Source organism: Lissotriton vulgaris, chromosome 1_2 (assembly GCF_964263255.1).
Source record: "Lissotriton vulgaris chromosome 1_2, aLisVul1.2, whole genome shotgun sequence".
Taxonomy (NCBI): domain Eukaryota; kingdom Metazoa; phylum Chordata; class Amphibia; order Caudata; family Salamandridae; genus Lissotriton; species Lissotriton vulgaris.
The window spans coordinates 316,423,793-316,450,379 of NC_141686.1; the positions used below are offsets into that span (position 1 = coordinate 316,423,793).

At 50.8% G+C, this 26,587-nt stretch overlaps 1 protein-coding gene across 1 annotated transcript in view; it reads left to right on the top strand.

Annotated features, from left to right (window-relative positions):
• The window catches only part of LOC147736606 (equilibrative nucleobase transporter 1-like), a 767,478-nt gene that overhangs the window by 571,333 nt on the left and 169,558 nt on the right, over positions 1–26,587 (top strand). Inside the window, exon 10 of the mRNA XM_086953784.1 lies at positions 14,442–14,625. Within this exon, the coding sequence (XP_086809910.1) occupies positions 14,442–14,625 (184 nt within the window). The remainder of the gene's footprint in view (positions 1–14,441; positions 14,626–26,587) is intronic.

Sequence of the window (26,587 nt, forward strand, 5' to 3'; positions counted from 1 at the left end):
AAGCACGTCGATGAGGCCCTGCAAGGTATCAAAAAGGACACGGACACAGCTAAATCCTTAGGTACATTGCAGTATCGTAAAGTGCCTTTCAGAGGGGCTAGAGGTAGAGGTTTTTCTTCTTATCGTGGAGGAAATCAAAATCGCTACTCTTCTGGTTCACAGTCCAGCCAGACGTGTAAGCCTCAATACTCTCAAAGGGGTTCTTTCTCTCGCCAGCAGCCTAAAGGACGTCAGGGGCAGCAAAGGAGAGACAACACCAGGAAACAATAGCGGCCAGGTGGCTCTTTCCACTGTTCCTGTTCCCTCATTCACATCAGTGGGGGGCAGGATTGCCCATTGCCTAAACAACTGGATGATCATTACATCGGATCAGTGGGTCCTACAGATTGTCAGAGAAGGACACACATTGGAGTTTCAAGACCTTCCTCCAACAAGAGCGCCAGATGCCTATCCTCCCAAACATCTCAGGCTCCTTCATCTCGAAGCCCACCAACTTTTCACCAAGGGGGCGGTAGAGCCTGTACCCCTTTCGCAGAAGGGGAAAGGGTTCTATTCCAGGTTCTTCCTGGTTCGGAAGACAAAGGACAAGTGGCGTCCAATTTTAGATCTACGGCAGCTCAACACTTATCTCGTGAAGTTGTCCTTCAGGATGGTCACTCTTCAGGATATCCTTCGTCTACTCAATCCAGGGGATTATATGGCGACCCTAGATTTGGAGGACGCCTACTTCCACGTTCCAATTCATCCAGCTCACAGGCAATATCTTCGATTTACAGTGGGCAAGAGCCACTTTCAATTCAAAGTACTGCCATTTGGTCTCCGGTCCGCCCCGCGGATCTTCACAAAGATTCTGGCTCCGGTGGCAGCTTTTCTCAGGAAGCAAGCTATTCAAGTGTTTACATACCTGGACGATTGGCTGCTGAAAGCTCCATCTGCTCTAGAAGCGTCCAATGCAGTCCGGTCATGCAAAGATCTGTTCGAGCGACTAGGTCTTCGACTCAACAGGGAGAAATCGGTTCTATGCCCATCCAAGTCAGCAAGGTTCCTAGGGGCCATCCTGAACACAGACAGTTGCTTAGCCCTTCCATCGGAGGAACGCCAGACCAAACTAATGTGTTCAGCTCGTCTTCTCCAATCTCGAAAGACACTGACGGTTCGCAGGTACAAATCGCTTCTCGGATCGATTTCATCTTGCATACCTTTAGTTCCGCACTGCAGGCTCAGGATGCGTCCACTACAAGAGCAATTGGACAGACAGTGGCGGCAAGTCACAGGATCTTTCGACGACAGGATTGTCGTTACCAAGGAAATGAAAAAAGCAGGCAGCTGGTGGCTGCTGAAAGACAATCTTTCCAAGGGTTTATCGTTCCGACTTCCACCATCTCCCCTTATTTTAACAACGGATGCTTCCATGGAAGGATGGGGAGCGGTCCTCCAAGAGCTAAAGGTCAGCGGTCATTGTAGTCCAGTACAGAGCAAGTTCCATATCAACCTCCTGGAACTTCTCGCTATCCGTTTGGCTCTGCAAGCATTTCTTCCGAGGATTCACAACCGTGCAGTGCTGGTTCGTACGGACAACACCACAGCCATGCACTACATAAACAAACAGGGTGGAACAAGATCCTCCACCCTCTCCAAGGAAGCCCAGACGCTGTGGAATTGGTTAATCCAGAACAATGTCTCCCTCTCAGCGGAACATCTAGCGGGGACACTCAATGTCAGGGCGGACGCTTTGAGTCGTCAGAGAACAGTCTCTCACGAGTGGGAACTGGATCAAACCGTTCTGGAGGAACTCTTTGCACGATGGGGGACACCATCCATCGACCTGTTTGCGACTCCCCAGAACGCCAAATGCCTGTCCTTCGCAAGCAGGGTTCACCATCGGGAATCCTTGGGGAATGCGCTTTTGATTGCCTGGTCAGGCGCCTTTGTTTACGCCTTTCCTCCCATTCCACTGATTCCGAGGTTGATCAGCAAACTCAAGGTGGAACCGTGCAGGATGATTCTGATCGCTCCAGCATGGCCCAGACAAGTTTGGTACTCGGAACTTCTTCTCCTCTCCCAGGACCAGCCAGTTCTCCTGCATCCTGTTCCAACTTTGCTAACAATGTCTCACGGTCAGGTTCTACATCCGGACTTGAAGTCACTGCGATTGACAGCGTGGCTCCTGAGTTCAGAGAGTTCCAGGGTTTAGATCTCTCAAGGGAATGTAGAGACATTCTGGCTCAGGCTCGAGCCCCTAGTACCAACAAGACCTATCGTGCTAAATGGAAGAGATTCTGTGTTTGGTGCCAGAAGGAAGGTTTACACCCATATACTTCTTCTCCGCACAAACTCTTGCCTTACATACTTTCACTGGCGAAATCTGGATTGGCTCCATCTTCTGTAAAAGTCCATTTGGCAGCCATCTCTAGATTCAGACGTTCATCTTCAGGTCCTTCCCTATGGTCAGCGAGGATTGTCAAACAATTCCTGAAGGGTTTATTCAGGGTCTTTCCTCCAGTCAGGCCGCCACCTCCGGCCTGGCATTTGAATCTGGTTTTGTCATCTCTCATGAAAGCCCCTTTTGAACCTGTTCATAAGTCTGACCTTAAGTTTCTTTCCTGGAAACTGGCTCTTCTCTTGGCCCTAACATCGGCTCGCAGAGTAAGTGAGCTCCAAGCTTTCACGATTGAGGAACCATTTCTCCAGTTTAAGAATAATGTGCTGATTCTACGGACAAATCCTAAGTTTATCCCGAAGGTACCTTCGGAATTCCACCTAAATGAGCCGGTAGTCTTGAAACCATTCTTTCCAAAGCCTTCTACACCCGCGGAAAGAACTTTGCACTCTCTGGACATTCACAGATGCCTGAAATTCTACCTGGAGCGAACGAAGCATTTCAGAAAATCTTCACAGCTCTTTGTTTCCTTCAGTGCTTCACGCAAAGGTTGTCCAGTTTCTAAGGCTTGTATTTCCCGTTGGATTTCCAGTGCTATACAATTTTGTCACCAGGCGGCTGGGAAACCTCTGCAGCGAGCAGTTCGTGCTCACTCTACCAGGTCAATGGCTTCATCTGCGGCTTTGTTCGCAGGAGTCCCTATCAAGGACATTTGCAGGGCGGCAACGTGGAGCAGTGTCCACACCTTCACCCGCCACTACTGTTTGGATTCTTCTGTGAAGGAGGATGCAGCAGTGGGCCAAGCAGTTCTGAGGAATCTTTTCCAATAAGTCGGTGAGCTTTCCTTTCTATCCCGCCTTCCTATTTGCATATTTTGTATACCTGCATGATTGTCATATTGTATGATCCTATGTGTTCTACTGTTCTAATCAGAGATGTGTAGCATTTTCAGGTTCATATATTGCAAAATATGCTTTTCTGTTTACTGCTAGTTACTCTGATACAAAGCATGGGAATCTATGAAAGTTCCAATACTGGGGCAAGAAAACAAGTTACTTACCTGTAACTTTGGTTCCCCAGTATTGGTAACTTTCATAGATTCCCATGCGCCCACCCACCTCCCCTGGGAAAGCTCAGTCTTCTGGTCTTGGTGGATAGCTGTTCACAACGGCTACGAAAATCTGAGGCTCTGAGCTTCTCTCAGGAAGGTTCTATGGGGTGAGGCTGCTCTGATTGGCTACTGCAGAATTTTGGTCTCTTTTACAAAAAGAGGTGGATAAGCTATAAAATGAGATGAGGCCTAGGCCTATTTTTTCACTTTGTGCTTACTACTAAGTTTTTTTCTATTTACCGAGGCTCCCATTCCGACGACGGGGAATGATACAAAGCATGGGAATCTATGAAAGTTACCAATACTGGGGAACCAAAGTTACAGGTAAGTAACTTGTTTTCTTCTGGCCTGTGACCTAGTCACAGCAAACGCATGTGCTGGCAAGCCTAACATTTCCAAGTGAGTCCGCCTCTCCACTTCTGACCATAGTGATGACTCCAAATCATTGCCCAACAAACAATCTACTGGGAGGTCTGAACTAACCACAACTTTCTTTTGGCCACTTACCCCTCCCCAGGAGAAATCAACAATTGCCACACCATGGGTGGTAGTGACATTGCTGGCATTGGTCACTAGGTAATCTGTACCTAGCATGATCTGTCCAGGGTCCACAAAGTTAGGTGTCACCATGGTGACACTGGCACAAGTGTCCCTATAGGCCTGAGCCATTTTGCCATTGATTAAAGGTGTCTGCCTGTATTTGCCCAAAGTATTGGGACTGACATCAGGGGACATATCCACATCCCATGTACAGACAAGGACAGCCTGAGTGAGTGTGCCAACTAAGTTGTCATGCCCCTCAGAACCCAAGGTTAACCCAACTAATCCCTTGGGAGGTACACTACCACTGCTGACTGTGCTAGGGGGAACAGGTGCCTTAGGGGCTGCAGTGGCAGGAGTTTGTCCTCCTTTCTTGGTGCACTCACTAAACCAGTGAGTTTTACTTTTACAGTATTGGCACCACCTTTTAGACTGGCCTTCTTGATTCTTCTTCTTCTGGGAAGCCTGACCCCCACCCTCTTTGGGTTGTTGGGGACCTGTCGAATACTTCTGGTCATTTTGTTCACCTTTGGTATCTTTACCCTTCTGGTCTGCTTTCTTCTGGCCACCCTGGTTCTGGCCCTGGTTCTGCTTAACCCTTGTTCTGACCCATCTGTCTGCCTTCTTTCCCAATTCTTGGGGAGAGGTCAGATCTGAGTCAACAAGGTGCTGATGCAACAACTGGTTTGGACAATTGTTTAAAATCTGTTCCCTCATGATCAGATTGTACAATCCTGCATAATCAGTAACTTTACTGCCCAGTAACCAGCCCTCCAAAGCCTTAGTGGCACAATCTACGAAATCAGACCAATCCTGAGACTGAGTTTTCTGGGTATCCCTGAACAGCAACCTGTACTGCTCAGTGGTTAGGCCAAACCCATCTATCAGTGTAGTTTTCAGGACTTGGTAATTGTTAGCATCCTCAGCTCTAGTAGGGAGGAGCTTATCTCTTCCTTTGCCTTCAAAGGAGAGCCACAAGACAGCTGCCCACTGACTCTGGGGGATGCACTGGACAGTGCAGGCCCTCTCCAAAGCAGTTATCCATTTGTGGATATCATCCCCTTCTCTAAAGGGGGGCACTATCTTACTCAGGTGTCTAGTGTCTAAAGCCCTGTCTTTTTCTCTTGGGAGAATGCTGCCACCAGTGTGTTTTGACCCACTCAATTCTTGCTCTCTAGCAAAGGCAAGTCTCTCTTTGGCCAGGGCAAGTTCTTCCCTTTCAATCCTCAGATTGACCTCCCTCACTTTAGCATCATATACTCTCCTCTGAGGGGATGTCATCCCTCTGTGAGAAGAGGTTCGAGAGCCATTGGTTCGAATGGATCTGTTAGAGCCTCTGGATAGAGACCTAACTCGTCCATTCCCCATGTTAAGCTCGCCTGAGAGTGGCCCCAGCGGTCTCCTAGTACCATTCTCATGTCTGCTTAAGTTGGTCCTAGTTAACTGACTGGACCTTTGTCTGCCTCATCCTCAGATAACTCTTGATCATCATCCTCCCCTGCTGAGAGATGGATGAGGTCAGGGTCACCTGTGGTTCCCTCTAGGGGAGGCATGTCCCCATCTGGACGAGAAGGGTCTGGGTTACCAGCCCTCCTGGCATCATAAGTCTCTAATAGATCTATCAGAAATGGGATTGTGGGGTTAGACCCCTGTTTTAGCTTCCTCGTGGTACACACCTGTCTCATCTCGTGGAAGCTAAGGGCTGCATATCTGGAAGGGACCTGTGGAAGGTCCTCAACCACAAGAGGGGTCTCTGTAGACTCTCCGTGGGTAGACATGCTTCTAGTGTGGTGTAAGTGATGCACCTACCTACACTATTTGTTTGCCTACTGATCCCTTGCTAAGAGTTGTAGTCAAGGTGTGCTAAGCCTTGTGGAACTACAACAGCTGGTTCAGTAGAACTCAGAGTATTCTAAGCTAAGTTATATGTACCTGGAGTACTTATGTGATCTTTCACAAGATATTCTTAGGATACGTGTGGTAAAACAACAGCAAGCTCAAATCCCAACCGCTGCCACCAATGTGAGAAGTTGGCCTGATATATAATGTTCACTATTCTAGTGAGCACTTTGTATCTGTCCAAACAACCCTTATTGATGATTGGTTGTAAGTCAACCTTATAGACCAGCTATCCTAGTAGCATGGATACGAGCAGTCTAAGGCTAAGACTCTAGAGGGCGTGTTAAGCCAGCTGTTACACCATCACATATACCCCTTGAACACCAAGTGAAAGGACACCACACAAGTGTTATGAAAATAAACAGTATATTTATTTAGATCACAACAGCCCTGTACTCTTTATGAGGACAGGGTACTAAGCACAAAACAAAACTCTTACGAAAATACTTTAAGTCGCACAATTTACACAAATGCCCGAGGGGCACGGAAAACCATATACTACAAAAGTGGAATGCGAAATACTAGCAGGTAAGTAACTATTCTCAGAGGCTTTGGAATCGCTAGGACTGGACTACTGAACCTTTAGATTACGAGCAGGAGGCCTAGGGGACTCGGGTGCAGAGTGTGCACTCTCACGTGGGATGCGGGACAAAGTCTATGGAGGCTAGTAAAAGCAAAGTTAGTGTTCTCGGGCGAACCCGACTAGGTAGGTCAAAAACGAAAGTGGATCTGGACCCTTGGATAGTGAGGCTATGCTGGGGCACCGAAATGCCGAAGTTACCTAGCCCAGGGGCTGCGGCTGCATTGGTCTGGAAAGACGTCGGGAATCCTCGTTGACGAACCAGGAGCCTGAAAGAAGAAGTTGCTGGCAGGCGACCAGTGAAGAGTGTTCGATGGATCCAAGCCTGGATCGAAGATGGATGACACCTGAAAGCAGAGAGGACCAAGTTCTTAATCACTAGCCAGTGATTGTGTGGGCACCAGGATGGCACCGGGCGAAGTCACCTCGACCAGGTGAGTGGGCGACGCTGGGCTCTGCAGTCTCACTGACCAGGAGGCGTTGTCGGCGACCAGGATGGAGGAGCGAGCTGTCCCACGATGGTTGATGCTGTCGACGTCGCTGGACCCAGAATTGGGGCAGCAAGTCTTAGCAAATTCAAGCCCACGCGGTGGACCTAAAATGGCATCTGGAGTGGACCAGGAGGGTCCGGGGTGCTCCTCTTTGAAAAGGGAGCAAGGGCCAGTCTGGAGCAACCAGACCAGCAGTGTTGTTGTCGGGAAGGCCACAAGCCAGCGGCTAGTAGCCAGACAACGCGGTGAGCAGTGGACAAGCAGAAGGGCCCCATGCAGATCGTGGAGATGCTGGGAGGCTGGACTTCGGTGCTGGAGCTGCTCAGGGTTGGGGCTTCTCGGACCCCAAAGCACTCACCAGAGGATCCCTCGGCGGTCGTGCTGGATAGAAGTCGTGCAGTTCTGATGATGGCCGGTCCCTCGAGGTCTCGTCGCACCCACGGATCTCAGCTTAGCTGTAGAGGTGGGTAGAGGTCAGAGGTGCCAGGGAAGCCGGGTCTCGTCGTGCTGGTCGGTCGGATTCCCGAGGAAGAACGTACAGCAAACCGCAGTGTTCTTAGATGGTGCCTGCGGATGCAGGGTGACTACTCCTTAGTCACAAGGGAGAAATCTTGAGAAGAGTCTTGAGTTCCTTTCGTAGAAAGTAGTTTCTTGATTCAAAGATGATCTAATTTGGAAGGGGCCTGCTCCTACCTTTATTCTGCAAAAAGGGGCAGGCTTGCGACTAGGTCCAGCCCATGGGTGGAACCAGGAAGGGGGGTGGTTACACCCCTCTCCCATGCCGGGCTTTCCCCAGCTCAGGGGCTGTGTGCCCCTGGAACTGGTTCAAACCGGCCTATGCACAGTGAGCACCGGGGTGCCACTTGCAGTCACCTTCCTTCAATAGCCCTGCCTACCTGGGATACACAAAACCCTGTCTGGGACGGTGCTAGCACCGCCCTCGACAGGAAACCCTTTGTCCAGGCACTCCTCGCTGGAAGAACTCCCAGCAGCAGGAGGTCAGACTCTTGTCTGTGGTGGCAGCATCCATTTTGTGGATCTGAGGCTTGAGTTAACTTTAACCGGGGTTTACAGTTACATACATGTCGTGTCCCTCTAGAAGGGTGGAATGCTAACCCCGTCGCCAGAATTGGCGAGGGGTTAGTATTCCAATTCGTATGACACCTTACTCGACATGTTTTGATAATGCTATACCAAAGTTAGCATCTGACCGCGAGGTACATAATGCACTTAAGAGTATATGGTATAGCGTTATCATGGAACAGCTATTAGGACTTGGTTCCGCAAGCTGCAAACGGGCTCAGCTCATGCCAGAGCACCATTTCACACGATCCCATGCACTCTGCCTTCAGGATTGTTAAGGCCTGCCAAAGGAGTGACTGATAGGGATCTGTGTGTCCATTTTAGGGTTAGATATAGGTATACTATATCTAAAGCAAAGGGTGATTACACCACCTTGCCCCAGCTGTCGTGCAGCCAGTTGTGTCAGATTTAGATGGCCAGCCAGGGGTGGCATAATACATGCTGCAGCCCCTGGTAGGCCCTGGGTACACCTATGCCCTGGGTTACAGGGTCTGATAAGGTGGCCCAGTACCAATTGGTAAATGCACCTAAGGTACACGTGTTAATTTAGTGAGAGAACAGCTAGGCTGTGGGTCTGATTAGCAGGCCCACAGCCAGGGAAAGTCGTAAACCAGTGAAACAAAAGCAAAAAATCTGGGTGATCATAGGATTGCAGACCCTACTCTCCTACACCTGCAATCATCCGAGCCCAACACCAGGCGGCGATCTAATGCACAGTGTACTACTCTGCAGCTCTACATGCCAAGAACAGATGCATACTGGTAAGTAGCATTTTCCTTACAATTGCATCTTTTTTCATGATATTTGGATTCCCTTGGAGGATTTGAAGTGATATTGCATCCAACTGTCCCTTTGTGAGTTTTGATTGATGGTATCCCTCCTCCCCACCAGGCGGGTTGTGGTATATATATCTGATAGATACTACTAGCCGCAGATTCCTTAACGCAGAATTATCCCCAGGCATGAGACTGGACCCAGAAAACTTTCTTGCCCAGCATCTCTGCGCGCCGGTGAAGGGGCGGCACCACGCGACTCCGCCCAACGTCCTCCGCGGGTGTGACGTCACGAGATGACAAAAGCCCCAACCCAGCGCGCTGACATCAGTTTTCTTCTTTTCCGCGTGCAACGCGGACCCGGATAGTGCTCCTGGCCTGTTTCGGGCTTCCCTTTTTCCGCTCTTGAGTGTTTTTCTGGTAACAGTGTGTGAATGCCTTCGGGTTTTAAAGCATGCTCGTCTTGCGCACGGTCGGCAACGGATTCTCATTCCATCTGCATGTGGTGTTTGGGGGAGCACCACGAATCCACGGACTGTGACGCGTGTCAGCAAATGAAACTGAAGTCCTGGTGGGAGCGCCGTGTGAAACTCCTTTTGGCTCGCATGTCCAGGTCGGCTTTATCCCCTGCGGACGTCTTCAAGAACCGCCGCTTCCGCCTCCGACATCGTCCCTCTCCCAAGCCGCAAGAGTGTCGCTCACCTGTTGGTAAGTGTCGCAGTTTGTCCCCCCGGATCGGTCCCCGGCCTGTTGAGGGCGTGGGTTCTCCGCGGGTGGTGAAGCCCCGTGCATCTTCACCCTATCCGCCATTGTGCGGGGCGACTAGAGCCCAGATGGAGGCCTATGCAGCGGCCTTGCAGGCCTCGTTGGCTCCTCCTTCTCCTCCTGTGACGTCTACGGATCCATTGCCGCGTGCGGGGCCCTCCGCAGTGTTGCCATCCGCCTAGGCGCCTACAGGTTCGGCTCCAGATTCTTAGGATGTGGTGTCGTCGGGGTGCGGCCCTTCGGGGTTCCCTCCTTCGGACCATGGCGCCTCTGCTTTGCCGCAATACCCGCGGGGTCCCTGTGGTGTAGCAGGAGGTTACTGGGGCTCGGGCGTGTCCCCGAGTCCCCCTCGGTCTTCTGGACAGGCGGTAGCCTTGTCCAAGGCCGAGGTAACACCGCTCAGGCGCCGGCGGCTGCTGGCCCGACCGAGCAGCGCCGCAGAGGCTGGCTAGGGGTCGGGGCGTCTTCCGTCCCTCCATGCATGCGGCTGCCTCGTCGTAGGTCGAGTCAACACCTTTTTGGTGCCGTTCTTTGACCCCCCCCCTCCCAGCTCCGGCCCGTCTTTGATCTCCTGCGCCGACCGGTGTGGCGGAGGTCGTTACGGCGTCTCCTTCGGCGCCGGTCGACGTTGACCTGACTCTGATTGTGGACTCTACGGCGCCGAGCCAGCGCCGGGTCGTTGATTCATCTTCGGACGCCTCCTCCTCTTCTCCAGAGGTTCCGCGGTTGATGTTGTCATCCTCTCCAGAGACGGGTCGCCGAGTTGTGACTTTTTCCCCTGCGTCGTCTAAGGACTGATCTTCACCGTCGCCACGACCACTGTCTTCGCCGGAGGCGCCTCAGGGTCCTCATTCCTCGGTCCTCCCTTCCGGACTTGGCCTTTCTTTACTCCGGTTGTCCTGGGGGACGGCCGCCTTAGTTTGCAGCTGTCGCCCACAGAGGAGCTGCTTTCCCCACCGCGGGGCACTACGGAGGCAGGTGCTGCCTTCACTCAAACTGTCTTCAGGGCTTCGGGATCTTGCGCATGGGAGATCCAGCGGCCCATTTCCCTACGGATCATCTTCTGGAGGTCTTCCATCAGGGCTTTGGAGGTCCGGAGCTGCTTCTGCCCTTCGAGGCTTCGCTCCACACTTCTCTTCTGGGGGCTTGGGAACGACCCGCCACGGGGGACCCGGTGCCGCAACACCTTCTGCACCACCACCGTCCTGCGCCTCATGATCCTGTCTGTCTTTCCCTTCACCCCTCTACCGGGGGCCCTCTTTTGCAGACGGCCTTTCCCTCTCTGCCATCGGTGTTGTCTCCCCCGTCACGGGAGGAGCGCTGGATGGATTTCTGGAGGCGCAATATCTTTGCCTCCATGAGTGCGGTCTTGCTGGCCCTTAACACTCTTTGTGTTCTGGCTAGGGCCACATCTTGCTTGTGGGATTCGGCCCTTCTGTCTGCTGCTTCTTGGGAGGGTGCCTGTCTTGATCTCTGGCACCATGTGTTGGATGGCCGGGAGCTGGCTGCGTTTATTCTTGGCTCCGCTCTGGATGTTTCAGAGGTGCTTGGTCGTGCCATGGCCTCTTCAATGGCCCTTCGTCGCCATGCATGGCTCCGGGATATTGTGTTCCCGGAGAACGTTCGGGAACGGTTGGTGGACCTTCCTTTTGATGGCACCCTTTTGTTCCACGCCCCTGTGGACTCTGCCATTCAGAGGTTTCTGGCGGGGCTCCGCCCTCCCCCGCCTCCTCCTCCCTCTTCTCCCTCTCAGTGATCTGTAGGTCGGTCTGGGTTTTTGGAGGTGTCTTCCTGTTCTGATTGCTGTGCCTGGTCCTGTTGTTAAGCCCTTGGTGGTGTTGGCTGCTCGTCGGCCCCTTTTTTGATTGTGGTTTTGGCTGCTTGGCCCTGAGATTAGGGCTTCTGTGTTTTTTTGTTGGCTGATTTGCAAGCCATCTGCTGTTCCTCCGCAGGTCTTTCTGTTCTCCTCTGCTGCATACATTTTTTCCTAAGAGTGTTCCCATGTTTTGGGACGTGACTTGCACTGTGTGGGGCACTGGTAGTTATTATATAGCTCCTTTATGAGCTGGGGAGGTGTGGTCGCCCTTTGGGCCTTCTCTCTCCGTGGCATCCCGATATGTCACTGATGCGATCCTCCTGCTGATGGTTTCGGGGGCCTTTCATTGTAGCTTACACTTCCTTCGCGGGCCATGTGTGCAGAACCCTCCCTTGGGGCTTGTCTTGGCCCCTCTGGCTTTCCCGACCTCTACCTTTGGCTGATGTCTAGCTTGGCCTGGGTGCACCGGCCCATGTTGTTGTCCGCTGCTAGCTGTGCGGGCTGGTGCAGACCGGGTTTTCCTCAACACCATTGTTCTTTCTACATCTTCTCCTTGGAGTCTCTGGGTAGCTCTTCTTCCTTGGTGCTACTCTGCGTTGCCCGTACCTCTGGGGCTTCTGGTGGAGACCCTTGGTGCCTTGACTGGGCTTGGGGTACTCTGGCCTCCTTTCGCCTTGTCCTTGTTCCTCCTGCTGGGTGAGATCGGGATGCCCCTTTATCGTCTTCCCTTATCCTCTCTGGGGCTGGTGGTGTCCTAGATGAGAGGGTTTTCCCTTGCCTGGGGGGACAGGGCTCTTCTCCCTGTCCGTTTGACTCATCCCCTGTCGGGGCCCTGTGATGAGTCCAGGCTGGTGAGGTCCTCGCGCAGACCCTCCTCCCCCTTGGGTATGGCTAGGGTATCTATTCTACGTTAAGGAATCTGCGGCTAGTAGTCTCTATCAGATGTACAAGTTACTTACCTTCGGTAACAATGTATTGGTAGAGACTATTCTAGCTGCAGATTCCTTCACGACCCACCCTTCCTCTCCGGTCTGCGAAGATCCTCTGCTGGGTTTTCTGCAGTTGCCTCCCTTGGGTCACCTGGTTGTCTGTAGGTGTCTAATAATCAGAAAGAGAATGGACACTGGTGTCTGCAAAAACCATTAGTTTTTATCGAAAACCCTCATAGACTTCCTGGAATTGTCATAGCGGTATATCTTTTTGTCCGCCCCCTCAGGAGTCTTGGCATAGTCATTGGGTCAACGATTAACGTGCAGCATGCCTGCCTCACCCGAGGCTACTTCTGGTGTATGCAGAAGTGTCCAGAAATGAAAAATTACGTTTAAAAAATAATGACATAGTCAACAGAAATTCTCGCCGCATGGAGTAAATCCAGAAGCGACTCTTAGTCCCTGTTGAAGCCAAAACATTGATCACATAAGCTTGGAAATTCCATTGTGTTACTACTGCCATACACACAAAAGGTGTATGCGTTATATATTTTTGTCTGTTTGTTTTTGTTACTGTCCTGACGAAAGCTCCCTTGACCCCTGTGGGCCCCGTGAGCTGAAACATGTCGACATTTTTTGAGAATGATATGGTAGCCCAATAACTCAACTACCTAGATATCACAAATACTTTTAATGATAGTGACTAGTCTTTTTTCCTTATATTAAAAAAAAATTCTGTTGACTAAGTCATTATTTTTTAAACTTAATTTTTCATTTCTGGACACTTCTGCATACACCAGAAGTAGCCTCGGGTGAGGCAGGCATGCTGTACGTTAATCGTTGACCCAATGACTATGCCAAGACTCCTGAGGGGGCGGACAAAAAGATATACCGCTATGACAATTCCAGGAAGTCTGAGGGTTTTCGATAAAAACTAATGGTTTTTGCAGACACCAGTGTCCATTCTCTTTCTGATTATTAGTCACTTGTTAAGGGGAAACGAATGGACTCTTTATCCTCTTCCCTCCCTTTTTTTGATACTTGTCTGTAGGTGTCCTCTTCATTTTTCTCCTGGTCTTCTTCGTTTGGGGGATCCTTCCTTGTCCTTGGCCTCCTGTTAGTTTCTGATGACGCTGTAGGCTGTGGATGGCTTGCCTACCATTGCCTTCTCCTCCTTTCAGGGGTATGGTACTTCTTGGTAGTGTGGTCTGGGGTTGGATTGCTGCGGCTCCTCTGTTCCGGGCTTGTGGCCCTTCCTCTTGTCGTCGTAGTGATAGACTTCCCTTTTTTCTCTCTTCTGTCACAAAGTTTCTACATGCTTGATCCTCCAGGTTGGCTCTCGACTTGGCTTGCAAGGTAGTTCCACTGGGTGGTGCATGCACTTTCCTGCTATGGCTTCGCTGCTCTGGCCTTCTGGTGCTTTACTGCCACCTGGTGCTTTCCCCTTGGATTGCACAAAGTGTTCCTCAGGGTGGTGTTCTGCTCCATTTCTGCTTTGGCCTGCTGTTGTCACCTTCTGGGGACTTGGTGCCACCTGGTGGTGTTTTCTCACCTTTTGTTTCTTTCTACTTTTGTCTCTGGTTTTTTCACACACTGTTCCCATGCTCTCCTCAGTTTTGTTGTGATGGCTCCGCTTTGTGGCGCGGAAAAGTTCTCCGAAGCAAACTGATGTCAGCACCCTGGGGTGGCGCTTTTGTCACCTCGCTGATGTCCCGCCCGCAGAAGACGTCGGGCGGAGTCGCGTGGTGCCGCCCCTTCCCCGGCGCGCAGAGATGCTGGGCAAGAAAGTTTTCCAGGTTCAGTCTCACACCTGGGGATAATTACACGTTAAGGAATCTGCGGCTAGAATTGTCTCTACCAGACACTTTGTTACCGAAGGTAAGTAACTTGTACATCTTCACCACCAGGCATACTCACAATTTTCGCATTCCTCTGTTTCCCAGAAATGCGGTACTACTGACAGTTCTCTCTTCTCAGTATTAGGCATTCTGCTATATTGATAGTAAAATGGTCGCTAAAAGTACTTGCCTGCTGAGAATGGCCCTCTATTGACAGAATTATTTTCTCTCCCTAGCTTCGAACACCCTGGCTGACCTCCGCTCTGCTGTCGTGTCTCTTGCCCTCACTGCTGGGCAGTGTGTCCTCTTTTCCATATGTGCTTCCGTCCCCGTCCTGCAGGTCCAGTATGCAACCTTCATCATTGAAGTGGTGAACCGCTCCTTCTTGTATGGTGGCAACGCAGCCTTCATCGCCATAGCGTGAGTATTGACACCGACACGTGGTACTGGGTGCTGGATTGGCTGGCTACTGACGTCACCGCAGCTGCTGGAGGTCGGGAGCTGCGGGTCATGGATTATCAGGAAGAATATGGAGAACTGAAGAGAGAGAGAAGTTGATAGGAGAATGAGACTTTTTGTAAGGCTGGGAAGTTAGCTGTCTTCTCCAAACAGTCCTGAAACCAAAATAATATTCATACAGATCATATAACATGAGCACAACAGGGCAGTCTTAAATTTTAAGATGTTACGTAGTTTGTAACAGCAAGGGAAGTAGAAGGAGTCTTTCTAGAAGTGAGGCAGTGATCAGAAGACAAACAACAATCAATACAGTTATGGAATTGACAAGATAAAATATGTGTACAATTAAAATTGAAGACATATATCAACTGCAAGTCCCAGATACAAGTTCTGCCTAGTTATTGATTAAATTTAAGGTAGTAGTAAAATACATTTCAAATCCTCCGAACCTAAGGGTATCATTTATAGGTAGAGACTATCAAAAGTGTAAAAATTGGGCATTTTTGCAGATTCTCCTAGTCCGATGTGAAGAATTTCTATTAAAGGCAATGAAAGCAAATACTATGCACTCTCCTCACAATAGAAAAACTACAACTCCAGTAATCCTGTAGTCCCCACACGAAATGGCATAACACAAATAGCCAGTATAATAATGGACTCTTTGAAGCTTTTTCAGAATACCCTTGATGGCTCCCAAGTACAAGACATTACGGTAGCTAGCTATAGCATTTCTAGAGTGTGAACAATGGTTTTACATGACACCAAAGGGAGAAAGTGTAGGATTTTTCTTAGGTTCTTGAGAGCACCAAAGCATTTCCCTGCTACACTGTTGATCTGATTTTCAAAGCTAAGTTTGGAATCAAACCATGCCCCCAGATTCTTAACTTAGAGTTTGGGTTCAGGGATCTGGCCAAGGGTATCCGGCCACTAGACTGATGTCCAGATGGATAGGGCCTTGCCCACAATCAAGATTTCTGTTTTGATGGCATCTAACTTCATTCATCTGTTAGCCATCCATGTGACTACCTCGGTCAGGCAGGATTTTAAAGAGTTGTTACTTTTTTACTGATTGCTGCCATTTCTCTGTTTGCTTCTGTCTCTTTCCCCACTGCTTTGTGCTCCGTACTTTGTAGCCTTTTTGCTCTTTTTACGGACTGCTGGTCCTTTATCTATCGCTTTTGTCTTCTTCACGGATTCTTCTCGCCTCACTTTTCCCACCCATTTTTTAGCTGCCTCTCCCATAAGTCACGCCCTCCACCATTCAGCGTCCCTCCCTCCTCCCAGTACCTACTTAATGGAGGCCGAAGCACAGCTGTGGCGAAGGGGTGCCAAAGGCAAGCCCGTCTGCACCCGACCGCGCCCACAGCCAGGAACCATGGCTCTCTTGGTCATACACCGCCACTGAGCTCCGAGGCCTTGACACCAGGCTCTGCAACAACAACTGTTGCTGCAGTTCTCCTCAACCAAACTTTCTACTGCAGGCACTGCTTCATCTACAACAACACCAAAGGACCTTCACTTACATCAACCACCACCACTCCAACCATGAAGACGTCAGACCAACTCTACTGCCTCCTACTCAATGCCTGTTAACTCTGTAAGCATACCACTGAGATCTGGGACACCATCACCTCCCTCACCCGAAGGTCATCTTCCTCATTGAGACCTGGCTCAACCCCGCTTCCGCATCCGATATCGCTTAAGCAACCCCCGATGGATACAAGATAACACACTGGAACCACATCAACAGACACAGTGGGGGAATTGCCATCATCCACAAAGAAACCATCCGATGCACCACCTCCATAGACGACACCACCCTGATCATGAAACACCTCAACTTTCAGCTCCAAACCAACAGCAAACCACTGTAAGAGGCAACTCGCCTACAGACCTCCTGGATCATGCCCTAGTTTCTTTGAAGCCATCCCTGAATTCATGTCCCCGCTCACCATTGACTCCAAACACTACATCTTCCTCGGTGACGTCAACTTTCACCTTGATGACCACACAGTGCCAACACCACCAACCTCCTTAAGAGCATGAACAACATCGGGCTCACCCAAATAGTCCCCATCCTCACTCTACGCAGGTAACACGCTCAACCCCATCTTCGCAGGCAGCGGCAGAGTCCGCTACAGCCATTTTCCGAACTCACCTGAACAGACCACACCATGGTCCACTTCGCCATCACAGAATCCCCGGGCACCAAGCTCCCCAACACTTCGCACCACTGCATGAACAAGGTATCAGAGAGCAAATGGACCGACGCCCTCAACAAATCCTATTCCTATAAGGGTGGTCACCTTAATAACTTCCCCCTGCTAACTACAGAACAAGCCTCCCTTCATCTGTACACCCTTAAATCAGGATCTCCCCTCGACCCCTGCCCTCTCAAAATCTTTAAGCAGTGCAGGGACGTCTTACTTCCTCCTTTTTTAGAGGTGATCAATCAGGCAATCCTTGAGGGTGTCTACCCAAAGCCATGGAAATTGGCCGTCGTCATGCCCCTCCTTAAGAAACCCTTGTTAGATCCTGGCATCCTTAAGAATTTTCGCCCCATCTCCCTGCTCCCCGCCCCTGCGAAAATATTGGAAGCCCACTTAAATTTCCATCTGAGCGCCTTCCTCGACCGCACTAGCCTACTTGACCCATCCCAACACGGCTTCCGGAAAGCCCACAGCACCGAGTCTGCCCTGACAGTTGTCACCAACAACATACGTGCTTAGGTCGACAGTGGCCAGACTACCCTGCTGGTCCTGCTCGACCTCACAGCCGCATTTGACACTCTGTCCCCTGCCATCTTGGCTAGGTGCCTTGAGGAGATAGGAGTGGAGGGACCGGCGCTCAGCCTTCTAACATCTTGTTCGAGGCATGTGGGCTGCTGAATTCATATCTGTGCATAGATCGCCGCCTAGTGTTGGGTCCAGATGATTGCACATTGTTGTCCTGGAAGAGTCTTCGAAGTATCACGAGATAGGTGGCTCCTCCCCTGGACTACAGTGCACATGGGCATCCTCTCCATCCTTAGATTTTTTTTTTCCGCCATTGGGTTCGGATGTACTTTCCTTTACTCGAAGTTCGGAATCAAAACTACACTTTCTAGAGGCCAAAAGGCCTTCGGTATCGTCGGTATTGTCTCGAATCGGCGCCGACAGATTCTTTACAAACTTTAATCACCTTGGGACGTCAAATCAGGCCGCGGGCCTTCTCGGCGCCACGCGACCAGTCGTCGATGGAACAGAGCCCATTTAAAAGATGTCCTCTTTGTAACTCTAAATACCCACATATCGATAAACACCCTGTTTGTAACAAGTGTTTATCTCCAGAACATAATGAATCCGACTGCCTAGCCTGTGCCCAATTTCGATCCAAAAAGACACTTCGGACTCGACGGGCCGCTAGACTAATCATGCAGAAACAAGCGCCAGAACCAGAAAATATCTTCGGCGACGAAGAAGATCTTGTCGAGGCCGAAGAATACGAACAACTGTCGGATCAAGAATTGGAGCATGACTCCGACTACTACATCGAAGAGGAAGAAGACATCGTCGAGGTAGGGGACGACGAACAAAGGATGGGAGCCGTAGAGGACGACTCCAGTGATGAACCGGGCCCAACCGTGAGTACGGCGGCCTATACCTTTACCTCCATGGTTCCACAGGCTCAGGTCGAGGCATCGCCACAAGGCCTTAGCCAAGATCTCGAAAGACATTCTATAGCCCCGCAATACAGCCTGGCTAAGAATATTCCCAAAGAGCCATCGGATCAACGTACTCCGAGATTGGTGATATCAAAACCAAAAATGGTGGAACACAAAACAAAACGAAACCCAAACTGATCGACTACACGGTCTTCGAACCATCGGCGTCGAATACAAGGGTCGTCGAGCCTAAAAGCAGCGGCCCTATCTCTACTCCAAAACAAAAGGGCGTCGAACCGAAAACATCAGCGTCGACGGCCGACAACAAAAAAAGAGACTCGATCCAAACTAAAAGGCGACAAACCAATGGCTCCGCTAAAGAAAGCGTTCGAGCCCAAGAAAATCGAGCCGAAAAAGGCCATTGAACCAACACCAAAGGGCGTCGATCCGAAACCATCGGTTCCGAAATCGACACAAGGATACAAGGCCATAATCGAAACAAAGAAAACGGTCGACACAGGAAAAAATTCGGCTCCAAAGAAACAGGCACTACCGAAACAAACTAGAGGTGATCATTTTTGGAGGAAAGCAGGGTATCTGGTCTATGGACTGGTGGTCTTCTTCTCTCGGTGCTTGCCCCACGCCCACTCGGTCAGCCTGGAATCTGGGCGTTATCTTTGACACCTCGCTTGCCTTCGATAAACAGGTCAGCAGGACGGCCTCCACCTGCTGTGAGGTTCTGCGAATCCTGAGGAAAATCGTACATTACCTGTCTGTCGAAGCTCGTCAACAGGTCACGGTAGCCCTCATAGCCTCCAGACTGGACTACTGTAATGTTTTGTATCCGGGAATTAACAAACAACTTGTCCAGCGTCTTCAAACTGTGCAAAACGCGGCCGCAAGGTTCGTGGTTGACACCCCTAGGCGTTCATCAGCCTCAGCTATTAGGAAAAATCTGCACTGGTTTCCCATGCAAGCCAGGATTGAGTTCAAGGCCTTGTGTCTCACCCACCGCACCCTCCATGGAGTGGGGGCTGAAGGCATCAGTTCCCTTGTGTCCCTCTATGTCCCTGGCAGGGACCTCCGCTCAGCGAACAAAAATCTTCTTGCTGTTCCTAGAACTCAGAAAGCAAGATGGGGTGGGAGGGCCTTTTTCTCCCTTGTTCCAAGGAGTTGGAATTCCCTCCCAGCAGAGCTCAGGGATCAACCCTCCTATCTCCAGTTCCGGAAGGCCTTGAAGACCTGGTTCTTCAGGGAATCTTATCTCTAGCCGGCACCCCTCCTCCCTTCTACACTTAGCTTCTTTTCCATCTACAGCGCCTTGACGCCTACGGGCTAAGTTGTGCTATATAAGGCCTAAATCATCATCATCATCATCATCATATTCCAACACCTTGACCTAACTTGAACAGCCTGTCTAAAAAGTCTCCGCCTGGATCACCGATTACGCCAACATAGTCTCCTGTGTCAAACCCACCAAATCCAACCAAAGCACCAAGCAGGTCAGCTGGTACTCTACAAAACTTATGCAACTGCATGCGACTAGAAAGGAAATGGCTCTCTTGCAAATATCCTGCAGACCGAACCGTCTACAAAACATCCCTCAACCGATACCACCAGCTCTTGAAGGAGTGCCTTAGCTGACCACATTGAAGCTAGTGCTAACCACAGCAAAGAACTCTTAACATTGTCAGACAGTTCTCTTATCCCACGGTCTCTGACAACATCATCACTCCTCTGTCTCAAGAACTCTGCGATACCCTTGTGGACTTCCTCCATGACAAGATCTCCTCCATCGACAAAAACTTCAAACGCCAAACCATCGCCGCCGACACCATAGCCAGCTCTGTGTAGCGATTACCCATAGCCATAGAGGAAGAATAGGGCGAGTAGGCTGCAGCATTACATCTCCCAGAAAGCTCAGGGGCATGGCAAAACGGAACACGCCCACTGGGCGGCTATAAATCACTCCCTTCCCATTACCCGGTGCTTGTCAATCCTTCCGGGTTGTTACCGAGTTGGACCTGAGCTACATTTCGTATTTCCTGAGGTGCCGCGAGAAACTGTTGGGCGGACGCTTTCTTTCCCGCTGGAGGAGCCGCGAGAAACTGTTGGGCGGACGCTTTCTTTCCCGCTGGAGGAGCCGCGAGAAGCTGTTGGGCGGACGCTTTCTTTCCCGCTGGAGGAGCAGCGAGACGCTGTTTTGTGTTTTCTTGAGTTCGAGGTAGGACCACTAGTTTAGAGCACGGCCGTGCTACCATATTGTTTCGTACTGTTCAGTCCTCGTGATATCATTGACTTTAATACAATTTATACAAACACTGATGTGAGCTTTGCCGCCAGTAGTGCTGATAACTACATTGGGCTAGACTTTGTTGGCCATAACGACTGTGGAACCAGGCTGTGGAGTAACAGCCTTTAGAGACCTTCTTACTTGGTACGGAATCTTTTTGCCGACTTCCAGTTATCAAAGAGAAGGCTTTCAGTACGTATTCGCTATATTCATTGAGTATGATAAACACTACATACCGCATATCCTTATTCTAATAGAGTGTTATTGTGTTTCTAGAGTCGCTTTCATATTGAAGACATCTGAATCCTCAGACCAGACCACGAAGGGTGTCTTCACTACCTCCCCTATCAACCCTCCTTCCCCCTGCCCAGAGAGCTACCTGTCCCTTGTGTGTGGATCACGCGGGGAGGGTCAGCGCTATCGGGTATAGGGAAGATTAACTTCAAGCTGTGGTCCCCGCTGGCTAGATACCTCAGGTTAGTGGCATTGTTGTGATATTCTTGCTTGGGTTCTTTGTCTGCCGCTAACTGTGACACTCCGATCCGCTGAGGCAAACACTGACTACATGCTCACTACCTCACCACACAAAACACCACTGCTGTCATGAAATCGTCCACTCCAGAACCCCCTCCGACTTCTATCCCCACCACATATTCAATCTCAGGAGCACAAAAATCATTCTCATTTCATTCAACTCAGATTTGTAGAGCGCGTCTAATCGTCCGTGAGGGTATCCAGGCGCTGGGTTCTTGCTGGGATCATTTGAAGAGCCAGGTCTTGACTCCTTTTCTGAATTCATAGAGAGAGGATGAAGTTCGGAGGGGCTGGGGAGGTAGGTCCAGGACTTGGCAGTGATGTAGGAGAAGGAGCGTCTTCATTGCTTTGACTGAGGCAGGGCGTGTGAGTGAGGGAGGTGGAGCGAAGGTATCTGGAGAGTTGGGGTAAGTTCAGGTGGTGGTTGATGTATGCTAGTCCTTGGTCATAGAGGGCCTTGTAGGCGTGTGTCAACATCTTGAATTGCCATCTTTTCAGGATGGGGAGCCAGTGGATGTTCATGAGGTGGGGGGTGATGTTGGTCCATGTTGGGAGGTCAATGATAAGTTTGCCAGGTGCGCTATGTATCTTCTGGACTCTCTTCAGGAGTTGGGTGTTGAGTCCTGCGTGTTGTGTGTTGCCATAGGCCAACCGGCTGGTGACATGGGCTTGAGTGGCAGCTATCCTGGTGTTGACAGGAAGCCATCTGAAGGTCTTTTCAAGTATGCGGAGGCTGTGTAAGCAGGCGGAGGAGACTGGGTTGATCTGGCAATTCATGGCGAGGTTGCTGTTCAGGATTATGCCGGGTGTGGTCTGTTGGTGCTAAAGTCATGAAAAAGGCCATGAACCATCAATTCACTGAAGACCTGGAGAACAACAATCCACTGGACCACTCAGCATCTAGATTCCACTTAACCCACAGCATCGAAACCGCCCTACTCACTGCCACCGACAACATCTGAACCCTCCTGGGCTGGGGAGAAACAGCGGCCCTGATCCTCCAGGGCCTCTCAGCAGCGTTCAGCACCGTATCCCACCACACCCTCATCAAGAGGCTTCATCACATTGCAATCCAAGGACACGCCTCAAATGGACCGCCGCCTTCCTCTCCAGAAGAAGCCAGAGAACTTGCCTGACACCATTCACTTTGTAACCTAAAAACATCAACTGTTGCACTCCCAAATACTCGTTCCTCAGCCACACACTGTTCAACACCTACATGACCCCCTGTCTAACATTGTCAGAATCCATGGACTAAACATCATTTCCTGCGGACGCAATGCCCAACTTATCCTCTCGCTATTAGAAGACCCATCCACCTCAAGAGACAACTACCATGGATGCATGACAAGCACCAACAAGTGGATGAGGCACAACTGTCTAAAACTTAACACCGACAAAACAGAAGTACTGATCTTCCGAAGCAACACCTCCAGTGGAGCAACTCATGGTGGCTTCCCCAACTAGGACCCTCTCCAACGCCCATGGATCATGCCTGTAACCTTGGCACTATCTTGGACAAGAAGCAGATCATCTAGACCCGGATCAATGCAGTGTCCTCTGCCTGCTTCCTCACTCTTCGCATGCTCCCTAAGATCTTCAGACTGATCCCCTTCAACACCAGATGAATGGTTACTCAAGCCCTTATCACCAGCCGGCTGGACTACGGGAACACACTTTACGTATGGATCGCCATGCACTTACTGAGGAGGCTGCAGACCATACAGGACTCAGCAGTCAGACTCATCCTCAACATCCCCAGATGGACCCATCTCACCCCCCACGTCAGGAAGCTCCACTGGGTCAACATTCAGAAGAGGGGTCAGTTCAAGGTGTTGATCCACACCTACAAAGCCCTCCACAATCAGTGACCACTTTACATCAACCACCGCATGAACTTCCACCAGCCCCTCAGACTCCCGCGCTCAGCCGGTACCACTGTAAGTCACTAGTATATGTTACCGAGGGCATTGGTACACCAGGGGTCTCCCATGGGCTGCTGCATGCAAACTGTTTCTGCAGAGCTGCTGTCGCAGTTTGAGTTATATGATGCACACACCTTTCACTTTCGATATAAGGTTTCCGTTATATCCCGCTCACTGGACTTTAAACCTGTAAGTCACACCTAACATAGGTCGTTCTGTCCAAGGGCAGGGTGCAAGGTTCTAAGTGTGTGGCTACCCCTGCATGAGCAGAGGTACCCCTACAAACCTCTGACTCCATTCTATTGCTTTGTAAGTGCGGGACAGCCATTTTAAGGTATGTAGTGGATACTTGCAAGTCACGATGTCCAACTTCATAATGGCTGCTCTGAAACTGCTCATGTTTGGTATCAAATATGTTGAAATAATGCAACTATTCCGATTCTAGTGTTAGTTGCATGATACCATGTACTGGGGGGCTGCTTATAGGACTCCCAATACCTACCTTTTTAGCCTTACATGGTCTGCCTGCCAGCTCGCTGTTGAGCTTAAATCGGGCAGGTGAAGCTGAACAAAGGATTTCCTGTGAAGGAGAGATGTGACCCCCTCTCCTTTAGAATTAGGTAGGGTAGGTGCGCTTCAGAGCACCACCGGACTGCGTTGAAGGGCACAAATGTTGCACTCCTTTTATAAACCAGTGTTCGAGGCATGTGGGCTGCTAAATTCATATCTAGTGCATAGATCGCCGCCTAGTGTTGGGTCCGGATGATTGCACCTTGTGTCCTGGAAGAGTCTTCGAAGTATCACGAGATAGGTGGCTCCTCCCCTGGACTACAGTGCGCATGGGCATCGACTCCATCCCCAGATTGTTTTTTTCCGCCATTGGGTTCGGATGTGATTTCGACGTCTCCTGTTCGGAATCGATAAAACAACTTTTTCAAGGCCAAAAGGCTTTACTTACTTCGTCGGTATTGTTCGCGTTCGGTCTCGTGTATACTCCAACTCGTCGAGTCGGATATCGGTGGAGTCGGGTGACTCTTCGATCATCGAGGCCCTGTCGACGCAGCAAGACCCTGACGATACTACGATGGAACGGAGTCCGTTCAAGTTCTGCCCCGTGTGTGGTTCGAAGTACCCACACATCGACGTGCACCCGGTGTGCAACAAGTGCCTGTCGCCGGACCACGACGAGGCCAACTGTATGGCCTGCTCGAGATTCAGATCGAAGAAGACGATCAAGCTTCGGCGCGTGGCGCGCCTCGAGGCCCAGCGATCGGCCCCGGCGCCAGTGAACATCTTCGACAGCCCCGAAGCAGATGAGCAAGAGCTTCACCTGCAAATTTCACCTGCATCGGCGGAGGTCGAGGCCGACTACGGAGAAGCCATTGAGGACCTAGACCTCGAAGAAGACGTCGAGGAGGTAGGGGACGACGAAGAACCTTTTGGGGCCATGGAAGATAGCTCGGAGGATGAGCTATGCCCCGCACAAACTGTTACAAAGACTCAGGTCACGGGATCGCCACGAGGCCTTACCCACGACCCTACACCTCGATCCTCGGCCCCGCCTACTGGCCCGGCTACGGACACCTCTGCGGAGCCGCCATTACCTAAATCGAAACCGAAAGTGAAACCTTCGGGATCGACCAAATCAAAGATGGACGACACCCCATCGAAACCGAAGACGTCTGCTCCACCATTGACGCCGTCGTCTTCGGAGCCCTCGAAGCCGAAGAAGGCTGTCGAACAGGCTAAGGTGCCTAAGGTGGTCAAGGAGCCAAGCTCGAAGAAGGTCGTCCAGCAGTCGAGTAAGGTGGTCGAGTCAAAGCCAAAGTCGGCCATCGAACCGACTACGGTCAAGCCTACCGCGTCAACATGCAAACAAGCCGTCGTGGCCACATCGGCGAAGGGCACCGAGCCGAAGTCTGGAGCCCCAACGCCAAAGGGAAAGTCGGCCGATCCGAAGCCATCGGCGTCGACGCATGAGGCCGTAGATGGTGGCAGAAGCGCAGTCGCCAAAGGTACGTCTGCGCCTCCGGCGGCCAAACAGAAGTCATCAACGCTCCAGTCTTCCCCTGGGGGTGGATCGAGGTCATCGGTCGGGTCGACGAAGCCGTCCGCTTCTTTTACGAAGCAGGTTGCAGACTCCCTCAAACGGATTCGGGAGAAAGAGTTGACGTTGGTGCCGAAGACACCCTCGGTACCTACTCCGGTAGCACCACCGAAGAAGACCTCAATGCCGATCCTCTTTACTCTACCACCGAAGGTGGTGCCGAAGGCCTTTGCACCTCGATCGGTGCCGAAGGACTCAGAAGGGGGGAGGCAAACTCAACTGAGTGGAAGTTTTGGTCGACAACCCTTATTGGAAGAGCAGTCGGAACAGTTTATCGACGCCGACACGGGAAAATTAACGCTCTACAAGAGCAAGATTACATCACAGCCTTTGGAGTCGTTTGTAATCCCTCTGAAAAAGAAAAGACCAGCGCCAGAGACGCCAGAACTTGTTGAGCACATTCATCCACAACCTGGGAGAAGCCCAACACTTTCACCCACTTGCTCAGATGGAGATGAGGGTGAACAGGATGAGGAGTATACTGTAGGAGAGTAGGGTCTGCAATCCTATGATCACCCAGATTTTTTGCTTTTGTTTCACTGGTTTACGACTTTCCCTGGCTGTGGGCCTGCCAATCAGACCCACAGCCTAGCTGTTCTCTCACTAAATTGTAAGCATGTACCTTAGGTGCATTACCAATTGGTACTGGGCCACCTTATCAGACTCTGTACACAGGGCATAGGTGTAGCCAGGGCCTACCAGGGGCTGAAGCATGTATTATGCCACCCCTGGATGGCCATCTAAATCTGACACAACTGGCTGCACGACAGCTGGGGCAAGGTGGTGTAATCACCCTTTGCTTTAGATATAGTATACCTATATCTAACCCTAAAATGGACACGTGTATTCCTATCAGTCACTCCTATGGCAGGCCTTATCAATCCTGAAGGCAGAGTGCTTGGAATCGTGTGAGATGGTGCTCTGGCATGAGCTGAGTCCGTCTGCAGCTTGCGGAACCAAGTCCTAATAGCTGTTCCATGATATCGCATACCATATACTCTTAAGTGCATTATAATCCTCGCGGTTATTTGCTAACTCTGGTATTGCTTTATCAAAACATGTCGAGTAAGGTGTCATACGAATTGGAATACTAACCCCTCGCCAGTTCTGGCGACGGGGTTAGCATTCCACCCTTCTAGAGGGACACGACATGTATGTAACTGTGAACCCCGGTTAAGGTTAACTAAAGCCTCAGCTCCACAAAATGGATGCTGCCACCACAGACACGAGTCTGACCCCCTGCAGCTGGGAGTCCTTCCAGCGAGGGGAGCCTGGACAAAGGGTTTCCTGTCCGGGGCGGTGCTAGCACCATCCCAGACAGGGTTTTGTGTATCCTGGGTAGGCAGGGCTTTACAGGAAGGTGACTGCTGAGTGGCACCCCGGTGCTCACTACGCATAGGTCGGCCAGAACCAGTTCCAGG